The sequence below is a fragment of the Lissotriton helveticus genome, chromosome 7, assembly GCF_964261635.1.
Source record: "Lissotriton helveticus chromosome 7, aLisHel1.1, whole genome shotgun sequence".
NCBI classification, from domain to species: domain Eukaryota; kingdom Metazoa; phylum Chordata; class Amphibia; order Caudata; family Salamandridae; genus Lissotriton; species Lissotriton helveticus.
In genome coordinates this window covers 145273772-145291108 of record NC_136068.1, presented here as the reverse complement: position 1 = coordinate 145291108, position 17337 = coordinate 145273772, and the positions used below count along the sequence as shown (strand labels likewise).

At 45.8% G+C, this 17337-nt stretch overlaps 1 protein-coding gene across 7 annotated transcripts in view; it reads right to left on the bottom strand.

Annotated features, from left to right (window-relative positions):
• EFCAB8 (EF-hand calcium binding domain 8) overlaps positions 1 to 17337 on the bottom strand; it is a 1715964-nt gene that overhangs the window by 426584 nt on the left and 1272043 nt on the right. For 6 of the 7 annotated variants that reach the window (XM_078651814.1, XM_078651813.1, XM_078651812.1 and 3 more), the window contains one exon: positions 16313 to 16444. The exons of the other annotated variant lie outside the window; for it this stretch is intronic. In XM_078651814.1, coding sequence (XP_078507940.1) covers positions 16313 to 16444 — 132 coding nt within the window. The remainder of the gene's footprint in view (positions 1 to 16312; positions 16445 to 17337) is intronic. 7 annotated transcript variants of the gene reach the window in all.

Here is a 17337-nt window from a genome sequence, read left to right as displayed (position 1 = left end):
CAAAAACTCACAGCTGGAAAGAAGCCCAACCAAAGGTCATGCTACTGATCTTGTTAATGATAAGTAGTCTTAAAAGTCCAGTAACTCGCATGGGTATATGGTCACAAACCGGCATGTGGTTTTGCAGGGTTATAGCGATGCACTTAACTCTGTATATGGATGTTCCTATACAACAATGAATGAGGAGCAAGTATGCTGGGCCTTTCGCAGGACATCAAGACAAGGACAGCAAATATTTTCTTTGACCTTTTTCTTCCGCAAAAGTAGTTCCTAGAGAAATGATCTTTGTTATGAGCATTACGTGCTCCTAAGGCCGTAGTGGTGGCATTACTTTGTTGAAGTAGAATCCTGGCAACTGGGGCTCAGAAGCCTAAATTCCCGAAAATTACCAAGATGTTACTGGGGCCTTTTAAGTCAGATAGACATGTACTTCTTCCCCATTGGGCTGAGACACCCCTAAACCTTGACTTGGTCAACAACTAGTCCTCAAGCTGTATATGTATTTTTTATTCCTAGAATTGGATGTGAAACCAAGAATTCTGGTGTCCCAAGGTTGAAAAAACAAATGCAGAACACAGGATATACAGTTAGAAATGGCATAGAAAGATGCTGTGTCTACAAAGAGGGGAATGGGCTTTTTTCAACAGATCAAGCATACATGCCCAGTAACAGATAAACACAAGAATGGTATGCAGTTCCTGAAAGAACAAGACAGGTTGTGTATCTAGACAAAGAGGGGAATTCCTCTTGTCGGAATTAGGACACTCACACGCCCAGACAGCTAGGTGTCATGCTTCATCATTGGGTCTGCTCCTCGTCGAGTTGGCACTGCAATACCCAATAGGGGAGATCTTTTATTCCTTGCCATAAGGTGCAGTGCGTGTGAGGGGCCTAGTGTGTGTAGAATATAAAGGAAGGTGAGGCTAAATTAGGAGGTAGGGGTCCAATCAGAACAATTTTAATGAGTATGTCCCCTCTCCTAATTAAAAATAGGTGTGGCGCGGCCCTGTAGTCGAGTTTACAGGGTACCGCGTTCAAAGGTTGTTAGAATTGGGGGTCTCTAGTTGGCACAGATAGGTACTTGTAACAATTAGGGACCCTCGCCTCTAGTCAGGATAAGGGGATTACACTCCTAAAATAACCCCTGCTCACCCCCTTGGTAGCTTAGCACGAGCAACAAGGCTTTATCTCAGAGGCGTTGTAAGTTAAGCATTTGTGACCACATACAGTAACCCAGTGACAACACTACAAATAGACACCACACAAGGTTTTATATAAAAAATAAGTATATTTTATATATAGTTACCACAAGATCAATAAACGACAAAAAGAATCCACAGTGCTATTAGATTTCAAGAATTCTGGTTAAAAGGCTTAAATCAAGGTTCTGTGCAAGTCGGTAGCCCTGTCTGGCTACAGCGTTGTTGAAATAACACAGAGTCTAGCAAATCCAGCAGACTGCGTAGGTATGGGCCCACTAAAATATCGACAGACTCAGTCACAGTACCTTTTACTTGAGGCGGCCGACGCGGATGTGCATGTCTGTTCTGGTGTTCGTCGCGGTGCAGAAAAGAAGCGTTGCAGGACGCGTTGTCCCTCGATGCGGTGCAGGCAGCGGCCATGGACAGAGTTGGTGGATCCAAGGCGTGCGTTGCAGGGCGAGATGGTGCTTCGATGAGGGGCTTGCAGCTTGCGGTGCGGCGACAGAGCCAGAGTTCGGGAGCTGGTTTCTGTCAGTCCTGATAGCGTTGCGAGTCGGGCGGTGCGTCGCGAAAGCCTGCGAGGCGGTGCCCAACTCCAGTGCGTTCACAGGACTCGAAGTCACCAGCAGTGTCCGCTTCGGTCAGACTAGCATGAGTCGGTGTAGCGAGGTGTTGCACATCGCGTTATCCACCAGTCGCAGTGCACGCAACGGCTCGGTGACGGCGTCAGGACGGAGTCGGTGAGCTCAGAGCTTGCGTTGTTCGAGGCGGATGTTGCTTGATGAGGTGCCTCCAGGACACAGGGCCGGTCGTGAGAGTCGGTCACGGCTCCCTGCTTCTGTAGCCACTGAAAAAGCATTTCCAGCAGCAATTCACAAAGGCTGGTGAAGTCCACTGGTCCTGGGACTTCAGTCAGGGGGCAAGCTCTCTTCCAAGCCCTTGCAGATCCTTGCACAAGTTGAAAGAAAAGCCCACAAAGTTCTTTCTCCTCTCTTTGGCAGTCAGGCAACCACTGCCTGCCAATCCCCCAAGCAGCACTTCAGCTTGGGAATAGTCTCTCCTCAGTTTCTTCAGGTTCCTCTCCTCAGCAGGGGTTTCATCTTGTAAGTCCAGAAGTGATCTAATTTCATGGGATCAGGGTCCCAATATTTATACCCCAAAATCCTTTGGTCTCTGAGGGGAGAGGGGCCTGTGCCTAGTCCAAACCAGTTTTGAAGCACTCTGTTTACCAGACTTCTCCTTTCCTTTCACAGCGCAGGGCAGGCACATCAGACGCCCCACAGGAGGTGGAGCCAGCATTGTGGAAGGCAAGTACAGTCTTGGAGCACTTTGTTGACAGTCTTCCTTCTCTTCTTTCAGTGTGCAGGGCAAAGACATCAGACGCACCACAGGGTGTGGAGCCGGCATTGTAGAGGGAAGGCCCAGCCCTATTCAGGTCCCAGGTGCAACTCCTGCCTCCCATCCAGATCTCTCTATTCACCACTGGGCTGCCACAGCCTGTCTCCTGGAATCCCCCAGCCCTGTCACTCACAAAACCAGACAAAGGAATACACAACCTCGCAGAGGCAGGCTTGAAAGGTTAGGCAAGCAAATACCTACTTTCTAAAAGTGGTACTTGCAAACACAAAATATTAAAATAAACTTCACTAAGAGATGTATTTTATTATTCTGAGTCCAGGCATACTAAGAAAACAAGTTACTTACCTGTAACTTTGGTTCCCCAGTATTGGTAACTTTCATAGATTCCCATGCTTTGTATCACATCCCGTCGTCAGCCTGGGAGCCTCGGTAAATAAAAAATACCATAGCAGTATGTACAAAAGAGAAAGTAAGGCCTAGGCCTCATCTCATTTTGTAGCCTATTTTCCTCTTTATGTAAAAGAGACCAAAAGTTTGCAACAGCCAATCAGATTAGCCTCACCCCATAGAACCCTCAGGAGATAGCCTCAGAGCCTCAGATTTTCGCAGCCGTTGTGTAACAGTAACCATTCTTGCTGAAGGCTGAGCTTTCCCCGGGGAGGTGGGTGGGCGCATGGGAATCTATGAAAGTTACCAATACTGGGAAACCAAAGTTTCAGGTAAGTAACTTGTTTTCTTGCCCCAGTATTGGAACTTTCATAGATTCCCATGCTTTGTATCAGAGTAGTTAGCAGTAAAATACCCATACACATTTTGTTACCAGTCTATCACAACATTCCAGCATAATTATACTCCTGTAAGCATATATACCTTGTAACAGTACATGCAGGAAACTTATGCAATACAAAATGTGCAATCATAGGAAGGAGGGATAGAAGGGACAGCTCACCTCTCATTGGAACAGATTCCTCAGTACAGCTTGTCCTACTGCCGCTTCGCTCTTCATGAAAGAGTCCAGGCAGTAATGTTTTGTGAAGGTATGGGCACTGCTCCATGTAGCCGCTCTACAAATGTCCTTTATAGGGACACCAGCAAAGAGAGCTGCTGAAGACGAGACAGATCTTGTGGAGTGAGCTTGAACCCGTCTCTGCATTGGCTTCCCTGCTGATTTGTGACAGTAATCAATTGCGCTTGTAATCCAGCGTGAAATGCTTTGCTTCGAGAGAGGAAGTCCTTTCCGTGGTGCACTAAAAGCCACAAACAGTTGAGATGATTTCCTAAAATCTTTTGTCCGTTCAAGATAATATTTAAGACTTCTTTGGACATCCAAGGAATGAAGAGAACATTCTGCTGGTGTTGTAGGACGAGGAAAAAACGATTTGAGAACTACTGGTTCATTCAAATGGAAATCCGAAGGAACCTTCGGTATACATTTTGGATTGGTCCTTAAAAACAGAGTACTTCTTGAACTGTAGAAAAGGTTCCAGGATGGAGAGAGCCTGCAACTCTCCTTTCTGAGGAAAGAGCCAGGAGGAGAGCTAATTTCCATGATAAAAATGTTAGATCCGCCCTGTGAATTGGCTCGAATGGAGGTCTCATTAGATGAGCAAGCACCAAATTAAGATTCCAGGTCGGAGGTGGGGGCCGCACTGGCGGAAAGACTCTGAAAAGACCTTTCACAAATTGTTTGATAACTCTAGCTGACCAAAGCGATGGACCCGCCGATGACCTTCTGAACCTCGAGATAGCCGCCAGATGAACTTTGATGGAAGAATGAGAAAGGCCTGATTAAGCCAGCGATAGAATGTAAGTCAGTATCTGGTGAGGAGCTGAAGAGAATGGATGGATATTCTCCCTTTCACACCACAGGCAGAGGCGTTTCCATTTAGCACGGTAAGTCTTATTCGTACTTGGTGCACGAGCTTGAGATAAAATGTCTCTACACTCTTGAGGAATATCTAGAGAGTGAAATTCTCTGTACTCAGGAGCCAGGCTTTCAAATGTAGAGTTCTTGGATCTGGATGAACCACCTGTCCCCGGGAGGTTGTATGTCAGTACAACGCGGGCTTTTACCCCGCATGCCATTACAAAGCGGGGATTACAACGAAAGTCGTTACAACGACTTTCGCTGGAGGGCGCTGGATAGTGGAATAGTTTAATTTTCTATTCCAACTCCAGCCCACTTTGACAGTAGAGAAGGTTTTGGATAGAAAATTAAACTATTCCCTATCCAACAGCGCCCTCCAGCGAAAGTCGTTGTAACGATTTTCGTTGTAATCCCCGCGTTGTAATGGCAGTGCGGGGTAATCCCCGCGTTGTTATGGCTGTCCCCCCCCCCGGGACATTGTCAACAGAGATGGGATGGGACAAAGGTGATAAGGATGATCTTGGGACAGTGGGAGGAGTTCCGTGTACCAGACCTGGCGAGGTCACGCCGGTGCTATTAAGATCATCCTGCAAGGTTCCATTTTCAACTTCCTGAGAAGCAGTGGAATTAGGGGAATTGGAGGAAAGGCGTAACAAAATGGGCCTAACCAAGACATCGAAAGTGCATTCCCCAGTGATCCCTGATGGTGATGTCTGCTTGCATAGAATCTGCATTTCTTGTTTTCTGGAGTAGCGAACAAGTCTATCGTTGAAGTACCCCAACGCCAAAACACTTTTTCCAGGGTGTCTTGATCTAACTCCCACTTGTGACAGGTAGATGTTAGACGACTTAGGGTGTCTGCTGTCGTGTTGAGAGTGCCTGGTAGGTGCTCCGCTGAAAGTACTACATTGTGGAGAATCACCCATTCCCATATTTCCTGGGCCTCTTTTGAGAGGAGAAGGGATCTTGTTCCTCCCTGTTTGTTTATGTAATGCATGGCCGTCGTGTTGTCGGTCCTGACCAGCACAGTTGCAACTTGAATCCTTGGATTGAAAGCCTGAAAGGCCAGGCAAATCACTCTGAGTTCCAAGAGATTTATATGAAGATGACGTTCTTCTGTATTCCAGAGATTGCTCACCTGGAGATCTTGTAAGACCGTGCCCCAGCCTGCCATTGAGGCATCTGTGGTTAGAACTAGAGGGGATGGAAGCATCCTGAACGTAAGACCTCTTGAGATATTTTTCTTGACAGCCCACCAACCTGCTCCTTTTCTTATGAGAGGAGTGACCTTTGTCTTGTCCTCGAAAGAGCCTTCCACCTGGCGCCACTGCATGTCTAGTTGCTCCTGCAAGGGACGCATTCTTAGTCTGCAATGCGGAACTAATGGTATGCAGGATGATATCAATCCTAGAAAAGATCTGTAGAGACGAACTGATAGGGATCTTCTCCTCTGTATATTGATTGCAGAGGAGAGTATTTTTTTCTGCCTTTCTTCTGAGGGGAAGGCTTTGCAATTCTTTGTATCTAGAATGGAACCCAGGAACTTGACCCTCCTGGATGGAACAGTGACTGACTTGTCCTTGTTGAGACATAGACCCAGGTTTTTGAAAAGATGGATGCAAGTTTCGACTGCTCTTGATGCTCCCTGAGAGGATAGAGCCTTGATTAACCAATCGTCTAAGTAAGGGAAAAGCTCCAACGATTGCTTCCTTAAGAACGTCGCTAACGGGGCCAATACCTTTGTGAAAATCCGCGGAGCGGATCTGAGTCCAAAGGGCAGGACTTTGAACTGAAAGTGGCTCTTGGCTACTGTGAAGCGTAGAACCTTTTTGTGAGCTGGGTGGATTGGAATGTGGAAATATGCGTCCTGGAGATCCAGAGTCGCCATGTAATCCCCAGGATTTAGAAGGAGTAAAACTTCCTGAAGAGAGACCATTCGAAAGTAGAGTTTTATGAGATAGGTGTTGAGCTCCCTCAGGTCTAAGATTAGGCGCCACTTGTCTTCCGTCTTTCTGAATAAGAAAAAATCTGGAATAGAGTGGGTGGCACAGGATCTATCGCTCCCTTGGGAGCAGATGGGAGACTTCGAGACGGAGAAGTTTTAGGTGTTTTGATTCTGTGGCGCGAGGGGCTATTGTAGGTGGTAAAATTTGGAATTCCAAAGTATGGCCGAATTGAATGATCTGTAATATCCAGAGTCAAATAAGCCTTGTGTGATCGAGCGAGCTGCAGATCTAAATACTTTCCGCCCCAACTGCAGTCACCATCGACTAATAAACCCACTCCGGTCACGGACATGTACATTTTTGGCTCATCACCCTTCACCCAGAACATCTTCCCGGAGGACCCATATCGGAGAGCTTCCCAAAACTCACCACCAAGTTTTCAACAAGCTCTGAGTCAGCTTCCCCTTCAACAAGACTTCTACAAGCAAGTGGTTTGCCTTAGACAATCACCACCCTTGACATGCACGGGGAGAGACTCTCAAAATGTATTACCAAGTCGCCAACTCTCCCCAAGACAGCTTTTGCCCCAATTTGATCCCCCTGAGCAAGAGGTCTGCCCCAGTCAACCACCTTCTTTGTCTTTAACTTTCAACCCAAGTCCTCAAGCATGGCAACTTCAGCAATCAGTGAAGCCTTCAGTTCTTCTACCACAAACTCACGGAGTGCCCAGGGAGGGCCCCCCAGCATCACATTCTCATTTAATTTTTGCACAAACACATGCTCAAAAGACTCCTGTATCTAATTTTGAATTGTTCAGCTCCCCCATTCCTCCCGCCCCAAGTCCTCCTGAGGGAAGTGTATATTCGACAATTCCCCAGCAACAACACTCTTGCCCATTGCCAGTAGAAATAATAGCCCCCCCCCCAAACCCACCCCAAAAAACTGACACCAATGATCAACTGTTAGCGGACCTGTCCATTTTTTTTTTAAATACCCAGAATTCGCCTAACTTAATATCAAAAACAGACTTACAGTCAGATGCCCTTACAAAATTGAGTATTTGGCCCCAACTACTTCTCACTTTTCATTCAACAGTTACTGCTTTGAATTATCACTCGGACAAACTGGATATCCAGGTTGACCTGCTGAACACTTTAGCACTGTTCACAGCAGGGATCGATAATAAATTGGACAAACTAAACAATCTAATTATAGGAGCACAATCATCCTCCAAATTAGTCCAATCGGTCTGCTGCTGCTCGCCTATTATCGATTCGCTATCCTCGCTTCCGTCCTTCCTATCTACCGTCATAAGCGAGGTTAAGCAATTGAAGGGAGGCAACCGATCTGAAACTTTCCTCAAGCCAAATCAAAACTCCTCAACTATGACCTCCGAACCGCTCAACCCTCCGCACGGCTTAACGGCTGTGCCACAGTTGAGCGGGGTGGCAGAACCTGTGGCAACTGTCCATCGAGAGGTCCCTCACAGCTCTATGGGTCCCTTCTCCATGGTAGTGCTGCCCGCGACCTCGGCCATAAGCACTAACCCACCAAATGGGGACCCGGAACCCATTAGCGCCAATAGGGCAACGGCGTATGCCAGCCCTGTCACTATCTCCACGCTGGACACACTCTCTGTCCCACCCCTCCATATTAGCAAGAGGGAGCGCAAACGCCAGCGCAAACAGAGAAACAAACTAAGATTAAATCAAACAAATGATCTCCCCAAATTATTCCCGTTATTTGTAAACGCTAGTAACAAAAAAGCACAAAGCGTCCCTCAATTAACTCCCAGGGCAATTTCCAGTAAAAGCATACTTTTGGGCAGTAAACAGGATTGCACCACTACATCTGTAGTCGCAGTAGTAACTGAGTCTCAACCCCTCACCGATCCACTAATAGCCAACTCCAGTGACCCAATTCAACCAATGACCAAAGCCATGACAACACAACCTCAATCTGCCCCTACTTCTAGTTTACCTCGGCAGGCTAACTTAACTATTAGTCCCAGTTTTGTAAAAGTAATCCACAACAATAAATTAATCGAGGCAAACTCAATTATTGGGCCCAGCACTGTAATAGAAGCCCATAACAATAAATCAACTTCATCCTTAAACAACTAGACATCGAGCAGAGGCTTACTAAATCCTCTTCAGTCCCGACTGGGCCCAGATGCAGGTTGTCCAATAGTAAAAACTCCTCATCCCAATACAAGCTCTAGCAGTAAGGGGGTCAAAAGTAACACACAGGGTGTTAAAATACTCTTCGCCCCAGAATACCTCTCAAAGGGTCGACATGACACCCTTAACAGGTCAAATATAATAAAACTAGCGAACGGAGTACCAGGCTTTGAGGCGTTCACAACAGAAGACATTGAGTCTATTGAATTCTTGCCACCACGAGGCAATCAACCCTCTGAGGTAACCCTGGTGTCACTTAAATCAGCAACCTGGGCACGAGCATTCACTGACCATAGTGCGATTTGTCGGGAATGGGGCATTAAAATCTACTCCCATAACCCGCCAGGTTATCCTCTGCAGCTGCTTAACCATCAGGACACCCTGAAAAAAGCCGAAACTATAGCACCAGGAGCCAAACCTAGGCCTTATTCCATTTTAAGAAACGCCCTGGGGACAACGGAGGGGAACCCAATTCCCTTGAACATAATCTCCAACCTGGACAAAACGCAAGACTGGAGGAGGCTCCCAGCAGCCCTGTCTTGCAACAAAATGGCCTGACCCCGAGAATCTATTCTTTTAAACTCAAATTGTAAGACCTCGGTCCTACCGACATCCCGAGCTGTGTCACTCGTAAAGCCCCCAATTTTGGGCCGGGATTCCTCATTTACTTTGTGCTCATGGAACATCAGTGGTTTCCATAACAAAAACACTAACTTGGATACACACTCTTTTATATTTGGGCACACAGTAATAGCGCTTCAAGAAACATGGGCCACCCAAAACTCCCCAGTGCCAGGCTTCATTGAATTTTGGAAACCAGCAATTAGAGACCGTCTCTTCGGCCACCCCAAAGGGGGCCTGTCGATCTATGTCTCAGAAAATCTAAAAGGCCCGATTGTGTCCTTAAATTTCGACGAAGACTGGCTACTGGGTGTCAAAATCTATTCGTGGAGCAAACAACGTCCACTCCTGTTGCTTAATATCTACATCAATCCCAGTACCCGCACAAAAAAGAGCCATCTAACTCGTCTACTGAAAATTGTGCGGGCCCTGGCTGCGGATCAATCTCACGAGGACTGTATAATCACAGGGGACTTCAACACCAATCTATTTCAAGGTAATACAGAAGATTGTGAAGGGCTAACCCCATTTTTATTTGTAGAGGTAGAAGAACAGTCCAAACAACCAAACCAAGGCTACTGCGGTCTGGGAGAACCCTGCGTGCTGCAACTCCACAGCGCAGGATTTCTGGTAATGAATGGAAGATCCAAAAATGACACTCCTCCAAATTGGTCTTGGACGAATGGCCGCAAGCACTCCTATTTAGATTATACCATCTGCAACTCGGCTTTGCTGAAACATCTGGGCAACTTTAGCATCCACCCGCGAACTGAAAGCGACCATCGACCTCAGTCCGTAATCCTTAAAATAAATCCAGAGTTCCACAAAACCGCTCCAAACTCATTCACAGGAATACACTGTGACAATTTGAAACGCCTAAGATGGAGCGACGACATAATACCCCTCGTTAAGGAGGCAAGCCAGGCTTTTATTTCAGACTGTTCTGACCCGGGGTTTTCTCCAGCCGCAGCATGGTTGACGCCTTGCATACAACTGATATCCCTTTTCCCAATCAAACACCACTATCAGATGGACTCGGCTAGTCGCCAGCACTCAATCTCACGAGAAACAAGGGCACTGAAGACATCTAGTAACAGCGCCCTGCGGTCTTTAATGAAATCTCCGGGAGATGTCGAGCACCTTAAGGCGTATAAATATGCACAAAAACTGTTCAGGCAGGCAGTACAGAAAGAAAACAACTTCAACAAAATGAATTCTGGTGCAAATTACTATGGGAAAGCAAAAATTGCAATGCAAGAAAATTCTGGGCCTTAATTAATCGCCAAAACTCCAGCAAGTGCAGCTCTGGGTCAGCTAACATTCAAGAAGCCAGTTGGTTTACTTTTCTGGCAGAGCACTTTAAGTCCCCAGAAGGAACAGTGCTTACAGATACATGTGCTCTCAGGCTGACGCAAACAGGTACGAGCAACAGCTGGAGTGGGTCCATTGATTGCTTGGACCCATGCACCGACGACCTCCAGATCATTCAAGAAAGAGTCACTACAGTATTGTTAAAAGCAAGATCGGATGGAGCCCCGGGCCCCAATGGCCGTTAACACAGAATTTATTTAAATCAAATATACCATTTTGGTCGGGTCATCTAACCAACCTTTTTAACTACTCTTTCAGAACCTCAATTATACCGGATTCCTGGCGTGGGGCAATAATCCACCCAATTTATAAATCAGGCTCCCATTCATCCCCAAATAACTACAGACTAATTGCTCTCTTGGACATTGAGGCTAAGCACTATGCTGGCATTCTCCTGAATGAGTTGAGAGCATGGGCGGACGTGAACAACTTGATCCCAATGACTCAAACAGGCTTCACTGTTAAATCCGGGACCATGACCAACTTATTAACATTGGCCATAATTGTTGACAAAGTTTGCGCCCCATCCAGGGCGGTTTTTTGTTGTTTCGTTGATTTTAAAGCCGCCTTCGACCGGGTCCCCAGGGCAGCATTATGGGAAAAGTTAAAGAAATGGGGAATCCCACGAAAACTCCTGGAGGCAATTATTCAGTTACACTCGGATACATGGGTTCAGGTGAAGCTGGGGTCCGGCACACATCTCTCCCGGAAAATCATGACAACCAGGGGTGTCAAGCAGGGTTGTGTGCTGGCCCCGCTTCTCTTTAATCTGTTTATAGCCGATTTGCCGACAGCCCTAGAAGGAACCAACAGTCACCCACCAAAGATGGGTGGAGTTCCCATAAGCAACTTGCTCTACGCTGACGATCTAGTGCTTTTTAGTCTCACACGAGTAGGGTTACAAAGGCTCCTGGCTAAACTATACAATTACACCACTGTAAATCAACTAGAGGTTAACCTAAAGAAAAAACAAGTGGTTACCTTCGGTGAAAAAAGAAAAGCCGGGGGAAGATGGTTGTACAACAACATGAGTATTGCAGTAGGAAGCACATATAAATACCTAGGGGTTAACCTTAACTCAAGGGGCAACTGGCTAAACAACGTAAGGAGATATCAGTTAAAGCTGTGACCTTACAGGTGACCCTCTCAAAGCTTTCAAAAAAGTTGGCCGGCCCAAGCCTAACACCTTTACTGGAGGTAATGAGAGCAAAAATTGGCCCACACTGTCATATGGCATTGAGACTTTTAAGGGTAAACTAAATAAGATTCTAAACCAACATGTCACCAAAATCTACAAAAAGGTCCTCCGCTTGCCCAAAAGCGCCTCTGCTGCTCAGATTAGGCTAGAACTTGGCCTACTAAACTACGAAGTCTCTAGCACTGGCACGTTTGTAAATTTTTGCCATAAACTGAGACAAGCAGTCGCAGGCTCACTGGAGTCACTAGTGTGGCTAGAAAAACCCAGGAGGCTCGTATGGTTGCCTTTTTAAAGATTCCATCCTAGAACTCTCTGTAGGGGACCTATGGGACCTCAACCCCAGCGTGTCAGTGTTTAAAAGCACCGTCAAGAAATGTGTCAGAATGAGTTCCCTCATTATTGATAAAAACCTCCTTGCCAAACGTAGACACGCCTGGACTATTATGAACTCGTACGGGTGTTTAGCTCCCGCAACCTATCTGTCATGCACGTATTCTCGGCACCTAAAACGTAGTTTTATGGCCATCAGACTCGTTGACTGGAAATTTCTAAAAGATCTGCCAGGCTGGCGCCGTACGTCCGATGTACTATTGTGCAGAGGGTGCGGAAGGACGGTTGAAACAATGGAGCATGTGATTTGTCTCTGCCCAGCATTCATGTCACTGCGCAGACTCAAATTGAAAGCGGAGTGGAACAGGCTGGGAATTCGGTCTTGCAGACAGGCAATCATCGCGGCCCTAAGCCCAGAAAACACAGATTTAAACATAGGCCTCACAACCTACATTCGCCTTGCATATCGCCTCCTGTTGACAACAACCTAAATCAAATTGCAAGATTTTTAAACTGTTAAAAAGTCTTTTTATCTTTGCATTTTCTTACAACTCGCTGCTATTGAACTGTTGCTGCTATTTTTATTCGTATTCATTTTTAATATTTGTAACTATTTGCTAACGGTTGTTTGGTTCACAAGTCCATTATTGCTAATTACTGGTACCATAACTTTCTTCCCTTTTAAAGTTAGTTTAATGCTATTTGGATTGTTTACAATGGGGAGTTGTATAATGTCTCTGACCTGTACTTACCCATCGCTGCTTATGTGTTTCTAGTTTTTTGTTTTCTCTTTTTACATTGTGTATCGTTGTTGGTGTTTCTTTTAAGGATGTTATTTTATATCCAAATAAAGATTTACTTCTCTCAAAAGAATGATCTGTAAGACCCACTGATCTGTTGTTATGATCCTCCAGCAATCGAGAAAAATTGTAAATATTCCCCCTATCTTTGAAACAAGAGGTGAAGGAACAGTAGGCAGAGCCTGGAAGCCGCTATTGGCGTTTAGAGGTGTCCCTCCCTTGACGCCCTTGTCTACCTCTAGACAATTGGCGAGAGAAAGACGCAGATTGATTTTGCCTCTGGGAATATTGAGGCATATAAGATTGCGAGGATTGCGAATAGGAGGAGTATCACTGCTGATAGCCTCCCCTCTATGTGGAGAATCCCTTGCCTCTTGCTCCCCGGAAAGGTACTTTATGGTATTGGAGCGTGCCTAATGACTTCGCCGTTTCGGTGTCTTTTTCAATGTCCTGTAGGGCATCATCCACATGCTTACCAAATAGCATGTCTCCGTCAAATGGTAAATCCAGAATTTTGTTCTGCACCTCCGTCCGAAAGTACATCTCAGCCAACCCTGACGCCTCAGGACTGCTGATCCCGCTAAGGCCCGGAAAGTCGTGTAGCAATATCCATTGCACAATCTATAATTTCCGCTGATGACCTCTCACCCTCTTCTAGAATTTTTCTTGCTTCTATCTTGGCACTCTCCGGAAGTTGATCGATAAAAGGAGAGAGATCACACCACATTTGGCGGTCGTATCGCCCCAAAATTGCGAGTACGTTCGAAGCTCGAACTAAAAGGCTAGACATTGAAGAGAATCTCTTCCCCACATTATCTAATCGTCTGCCTTCTTTATCTGGCGGTGCCGTTAGAGGTGCTGCAGGGTTCCTTGACTTCCTTTGTGCAGCTTGAGAAATAAACGAGTCCGGTTTAGGTAGACAAATTAAACATGCAGGACTGTAATCCGGGGCCTTATATTTCTTCTCCAGCCGCTGTAGAACCGGAGTCACGGTAGCTGGAGACTGCATCACCTTCTTGCCCTCACTCCAAACATGTTCCACAATTGGTATGGAACGGATCGGCTTTTTATAGGGCTCTTTGAAGTCGTAGAGAAAGCAGTCTGACTGCATGACAGGAACTGGAAGGCTAAATCTTTTTGATGCCCTTTCCATAAGATTATGGAAACCCCCTATGTCCGCAGGAGGCGAATCTACAGGGTCCGAAGAAGGAGATGCCGGGTTAGGGATAACATAGTCGTCCCATTCAGTGTCAGGGTTTCCAACCTGCTCCCTATCTTGGTCTTCATCAGAAGAGTCATCATCATTATCAGGCACTGTGATTACATCATGTCCATCAGTCCCAGGCTGTTCCCCTTGTTTTTGAGCCTGCTGAGGCGGAGGCAGAGGAGGTGAAACGACTTCTGAGGTCTGAGATGGGAACCTCTTTTTATAATCTAGCAACATCAACTGCAAATCAGCTATCAATGAAGATGGCATGGCCACCAAATCCTGGCCAGATGCTCGCTGTTGCGTATCTTGAGGAGTGTTTTGAAACTCTGGATGATGTTGATCCAGAAAATAATCGTCAGAATCCGAGTCCTGATACTTTACTTGAAGCTGTGAAGGACTATATGCATCCCCATACGGACTTTCATCTTCATCCGAATATTCCTCATCAAACAGAAGAGATGGAGGCAAAGGTGTCACCCTACGGGGTGATTTCATTTCCGGTGTAATCAGTTTTTTCCTTATACAGATCCTCACTTTCTGGATCGTCGACGGTGTCGTCGACGAGGAAATCGTCGTCGTCACTGGAGAAAGTACCGTCGTCGACGGAGGAACAGCCGTCAACGGAGGGCTGATCGTCGACGGGATTGCCGACGAGGTGGATGTCAAAATCATCGCCGTCTTCGACGCAATCGTCGACGGCAAGATTGAAGGCCTCGTCGACGAATTCAAAGCTGGAACTGTCGACGTTGAAGTCATCGTCGACGATGTCGTCGTCGACACTCTCGTCGACGGAGTTGCAACTGAAGGCAATGGAGATTTTGTCATCGACGTCGACGTACCTGAGGAGACTGTCGTCGACGCACGGATTTTCTTCTCTCCTTTTGCTTCCTGAGGAGGACTTGAAGGCTTTTTGAACACCTTTTCTTTCTCTGAAGGTGAAGAAGCCACAGAAAGGCTTTGACTTGCCTTTTTTTACAGATGGCACCTCAGGAAGAAGTCCCCCTTTCTCCTTTGACTGGTGAGGAGATTTTTTGGGACGAAGCCTTTTAGACCTTTCAGAGGTCTTTTGAGAGGCCTTAGCAGGAGGTTCTGCAGATGTAGAGGGGGAAGACCTACCCCTTTTAGTCGACCTCCTTGAAGAAGCAGCTGAGGAGGAGTCCTCACTGTCACTGGACAAAACCTCTTTCCGAGACTTCATCTTCTGCAGCCAGGTCAGAAGTCTTCCTTCCCGGTCCCTCAGGGTCTTTGTTGAGAAGGTTCTGCAGATCTTACACTCAGTCGCTTTGTGGTCCGGGTATAAGCAATAAATAAAATTTTTATGCTTATCTTCCACAAAGTCTTTTCTTTGAGTAAGTCGCACAGGCTTTGAATATAGCATTATTTTCAGACATCCTGAAGATAAAAAAGGGTAGTAGAAATCCAACTGAAGAGAAAACTGAGCAGAGCTCAGAGGAGACTCCCTTAGCACAACGTGCGGTAGAAAATCTGAGGCTCTCTCCTGAGGGTTCTATGGGGTGAGGCTAATCTGATTGGCTGTTGCAAACTTTTGGTCTCTTTTACACAAAGAGGAGAATTGGCTACAAAATGAGATGAGGTCTAGGCCTTACTTTCTCTTTTGTACATACTGCTATGGTATTTTTTATTTACTGAGGCTCCCAGGCTGACGACGGGGGAATGATACAAAGCATGGGAATCTATGAAAGTTCCAATACTGGGGCAGTATGAGCTACCACGCCGTCAGTGCACCTCTGCTTTGATATGCAAGTATATGAATAACTCAATTCTGACAATTCATGAATAACTTGATTCTGACCATTCTTCCTCCTTTTATATGCACATTATTGCTGTATGCTCACTGCTGCTCACTGTGGTCACCGTTGTGCCTCAGTGAGTTGGTGCTGCACAACTTTAAACCCTCAGCGTGAACGGGATGAAAGTGGCGAGGCACTTCTCAAATAGCCACATGTGTGAGACACCACTGGAATTTGTCTGAAAACACTTTAGAAAACATAATGAAGATTGTCCCATCATGAAAATACATCCTCAATGAGCAAAGTTTCACAAAGGTTTTCAAAAGAAAATGGTTCTTTGTACATGAGTTGCTAATTTAGATCCTATCCCAATGACTGAGTGCACAGTATAAATCTACAGACAGACTCTCAAGGTCTTGCAGGAAAATACACTGCTGAGGCATTATTATCTTTAATTCAAGAACAGGAATGGCTAACCTTCTCAACTGCTGCATGAGGTTTTTTGAGTTCTTCCAGCAGATCACACTTGTGTTTTGTACTACACACTGCACCACAGCTGGCTTTGTTATCCATTTCAAAACCTTCACATCGATCTGGTGGCCCTGTCACCTGCAACAAAGATTCTATTACCTCTATCACGAAAATGATCTTAGCCTTAATATTTAAAACATCCATCAAACCAAATGTCGTATTTACAGACACAAGTATCACTTGGTGTAAACTTCACATGCCTTGCAGCATCAGTGCTGCCATTTAAAATGTGGCAAATACTAAGGTTCTTTGAGAAAGTCATCCTCACAGTGCAGTTCACATTTAATTTGCATTTGTATTAATGGCCAAAACCTTGATAAACATGGTGACCCTAGTAATGAGGTAGTTGAACTTCAGATTCAGACCAAGTTTTGTTCACCTCTTAATATTATCGCTAGATATTATCATTATTAATATTAGAGTAAACTTTCTTCAGAACAGCATATATTATAGACCCCAAACGCTTGTCAGATAGGGGATTGGTGTACGAAAGTGCCTTTTTTTGGACATGATTAGCCCCAACCTTTTGCCTGGAAAATGATGTCATTTCGACTGGAAAAGCACAGGGTCTCCGCCAACCAGGTCCCTTGTGCCAGAGTTCTTTTCCTAAACTGTACCTTTTGTTTCTCAATTGGCCCAACTTCAGTGGCCTTTGTAAGTCCCAAGTAAATGGTACCTCTGGTACCTAGAGCATTGGCAATGAAATGGGACACCAAGGGTAGTAGCACACATTGTGACACCCTAGGATCTCCTCACCAAGGCCATGTACACTCCCACTGCAGTGCAGACTACTTGCCTTAGTGCAGGCAAAACCGAACAGTCGACAGGGCACACATCCATGTATGCCATGCTCACAGACACTGAATGGTATAAAGGTATGCCACCCATTTAGCAGACCTTATAATCCTAAAGCAGGGTGCATTATATCTCCTGTGAGGACATATCTGTACAAGAAGATATGCCCCTACAAT